The sequence below is a fragment of the Solea senegalensis genome, linkage group LG15 (assembly GCF_019176455.1).
Source record: "Solea senegalensis isolate Sse05_10M linkage group LG15, IFAPA_SoseM_1, whole genome shotgun sequence".
Classification (NCBI taxonomy): Eukaryota; Metazoa; Chordata; class Actinopteri; order Pleuronectiformes; family Soleidae; genus Solea; species Solea senegalensis.
In genome coordinates this window covers 22050981-22054766 of record NC_058035.1, presented here as the reverse complement: position 1 = coordinate 22054766, position 3786 = coordinate 22050981, and the positions used below count along the sequence as shown (strand labels likewise).

Below are 3786 nucleotides of genomic sequence, written 5' to 3'. Positions count from 1 at the left end.
ATGGGTGGGACCAACTTGTTTAGGGCAAGGGAAAGTGAAATGGGATTGAGCCTTAATCTCAGACATGATTTGCATTTGTTGTGGGGTGTGTGTGTGTGTGTGTGTGTGTCACAGGGCCTCAAGCTAATGAATTAGCCTCTCACCTGCAAGCATTGGATTGCTTCGCAGGTTTAAGAGCCGGGACACGATGCCTGATGAATGGTGACTAACTATGATGCTGAGTCACACACACTCTGCATCAACCTCAGCACTACACTCTGCTCTCTGTGAGAGAAAATGATTTCAAGTGAAAAGGGGAAATGATCTTACACATGAGAGTCCAGCAAGGCTATGGATGGTCACTGACACTGAGACTGACAAATGACTTTGACTGTCTCATGCAGAGGTGTCAAACTGGCGGCCCGCGGGCCATATGTGGGCCCCCAATCGATTACATGCGGCTTCTGTCTCTACCTCATCTCCCTCTTGTCCTTTCTCTCCCCCCTTTCTGAAAAACAAAAAAGTCGACCTTAACCGTGGCCTCAACTCAAGTCAACTCAATTTTGGCGTCCATTTTGACAATTTGCACCATATGTAAATGAGCGAGACACATCAAAGTTGAAAAGTTGTGGAAAGGTTTTGTGGATTCAAAAGTGAGGTCAGGGAACTGCTGCACGCGCGAAGGACATATCATGACTGCGTTTGGTATTTTAATTACAGATGTCCACATTATTATTTACGTCATTTTACATAAATGTCTCTGTGTTTGATATTAATCTATTCATTTTGCATCATAAATATGTTTTTATTGTATTATATTGTATTATTGTGTTTATTGTGAAGTATTGTGTTTTAATGTTAAGCTTGTGCTCCTGAACAGTTGTTGTTGGCCCCCTCTTCACCAGACTGGACGCTCATTGGCCCCCAGGTCATTTGAGTGTGACACCCCTGGTCTAATGGCTTTACATTTGATTTAGCACGTTAAACCACCATCACCCTCTGGTAATGAGACTGATTGGCTGAACACAAGTCAAATATTTAGTTGTATGATGGTGCAAAGTTAACTCGACATTTCTTCTATCGTTAATTAATAATGATGCAATACTTAACTCAACATGGAAGTGGAAAATATGCTTGTTTTATGCAAATATGGTTATTATAGGGAGCACATTAACGTACGCAGAGAGGAACTAGCATGGATGTGACAAAGGGAGAAAATCCACATTACAATGGTCTGAAAGTCCTTTTCAACTATTCATTGGAAATGAAAGATCCAGTGTTTTTGGAGCTTAAATGACACAAGTCAGTTCTTCCAAAGCAAAAGTCGTGCACACACGTGACAAAGATTCATCGGTTTCTTTCAAAGTGTGAAAACTTTATTGTCAAAATGTCTTTAATAAAGTGATATGATGGGACAGAGGTAGTTTGTGTGTATCATCTGATGCAGATGGGATTCTGCCTGAAGTCCAGTGAGTGCAGAGCAGTAGCCAGAGCTGCATACAGGTGAGTGCTGCTGAATCGTAAACAGTACACGGGACTGCTGACTGACTCTGTGCTGAGCTGGAAAAACTGCACAAACATCAAAGTTACATTATTATTTAAAGGGACACTTCATGCTCTTATACTTATACAGTATGAGGTTTGGATAACTGTTATTTCCGACTGTGCTGTGCCTTTTCAAAAATGTTTCATTACTATTATTATTATCATCATCATCATCATAAATGTTATTATTAGCAGCAGTAGTAGAAATAAAAAGTAAAAATAATAATTTGTTTATTTATCCAACAACAGTCAACTGCTGATTCTCCTTCAGTATTTTCCACAGGAGCTGCTGGTCTACTGATGCCCCGTGTGGTACGTTTGTGTCACTGCGGTAGATTTTACATCTGAAGGCAGTAAAGTTGCAAAATAACACAAGTCAAAGACTTTCCCACAGACTTCAAGTTAGAAAAGTCTGTTTAACAGTGAGATAAACATGAACATGCAGCATTATTAACACCTGGTTCTGGTTCTTCAATAAGACGATAATGATTTTATGTTCAGTGTTTGAAACACACGAGGCACGCGCTTATGTAGAATATATTATTATATCGTGTTTACCTGCAGACATTCAGTTTGCCGCTTGTCCCAGAGTCGTACAACACCGTAGTATGACGAGCCACTGGCGATCATGTGGTTCCTGTCTGTCTGGATGCAGTACAGAGCGCTGTCATGAGGCTCCTCCCACTCCATCACACACTTACTGTTGGGAAATACACACACACATATTGAGATGGTCATATACCATATATATATATATATGTGTATATATACATATATATATATATATATATATATATATATATATATATATGTATATATATATATATATATATACATACTTTGGCATTTACCCACACCAGGGGTGGTTTAGCCTCTGTCATTTCTTATCTATGCTGGTGGCTGGGCAGGACGGGGTCCTGTTCAGGACCTCTTCTGATTGGACCTTGTCAGGGCCAATAGTCCTAAACTGGTCCTAATAAGGCAGAACCTCATTTCTGAGGGAGTGGTTAAGGTAAGGGCTAAGATTTAAATTGTAGTTAGTTTAAGGTTAAGGTTTGGAATGAACTGGTTATGATTAAGGGTTAGGCTTGGCACTTTGTTTAGGCACCGCCCCTAAGAGTGTGAGAGGGAGAGAGAGGGGGAGAGAGGGAGCTTCCAGACATCTCTGTCTCCCCACTGTCTGCTTCTGGTGTCTCTCCATCACTTATTGATGAAGCTGCTCTAAAGGAGGATCGATATATACATATATCTATCTATCTATCTATCTATCTATATATAGATATATATATATATATATGTGCATATATATATATCTATAAATATTTATATATGTATATATATATGTATATATACACAGTATATTGGCAGAGAAGACTTCCATAAAATACTCACTCACACACACACACACACACTGATCATCTACGTGCACTGAGTATAGATTTCCATATTCAGTGCATAACAACAACAGACAATATAAAGGATGAATGTGAGATTCTTAATCAGCCCGTTAAACTATTACTTATCCAAACAATAACTTGTGTTCATAATGAAACTGATCCATCATTAGCTCTATTGTGGAGCAGAATATGCATTTGTTATTTGTCATGGTGAGTGTAGAACCTGAACCTCCTGGATGGCCCCGAGAGCCTTCAGAGGATAGTTGGGGTTTGACCAGCTGAATTATTGATATCTAAAAAGGAACCCCCTCTGCCACGCTTCACCCCAAACCAACCCTCTCCACAGTCCCCCGAGCAATCTGCCCATCACATGTCATTTGTTTTACTTGACTGGTCGTGAAATCCAGCCTGAGACCCGTGAACCCCTGCTGTCTCGACACAATCATGTCACACACTGAGAGGACAGCGACTGCATTAATATGGACACCACACATCATTTATGCTTCACTCCCTGCGCTCACACACGGGAAAACAAAGATGAAAATACAGAAGGAAGAACAGTTCATGAATGTTTGAATGTTGTAACTGTGTATGAAGTTTAGTCTGACACTACTGTCACTGTGCTGAATGATTTTAGCTGAGCTGTGAACTGGTGACACGACGGAAAGCAGGAGAAATATTTATCAGTGTGTTTTGTTTTTGCTCATTTTCTGAGATACAACTATGGAAAAATGAAAGTTTTACAACAAACGAATTAAGAAAGTCTTCAAAAAAGAAAAAGAAGACAAAGTTAACTAAACACAGGGCGCTGTGCACGACCAACACAACAACATGGCCGTCTGAAGAGGAGAGTTTGTTTCTGGGA

The 3786-nt window shown here is 39.9% G+C and overlaps 1 protein-coding gene across 1 annotated transcript in view; it reads right to left on the bottom strand.

The window, feature by feature from the left end:
• Positions 1 to 1320: 1320 nt before the first annotated feature.
• Positions 1321 to 3786, bottom strand: part of fbxw4 (F-box and WD repeat domain containing 4) — a 36901-nt gene continuing 34435 nt past the window's right edge. The window contains exons 8-9 of the mRNA XM_044046675.1: positions 2083 to 2224; positions 1321 to 1548 (exon numbers count right to left, since the gene is read on the bottom strand). Coding sequence (XP_043902610.1) covers positions 1414 to 1548; positions 2083 to 2224 — 277 coding nt within the window. The 3' untranslated portion in view covers positions 1321 to 1413. The remainder of the gene's footprint in view (positions 1549 to 2082; positions 2225 to 3786) is intronic.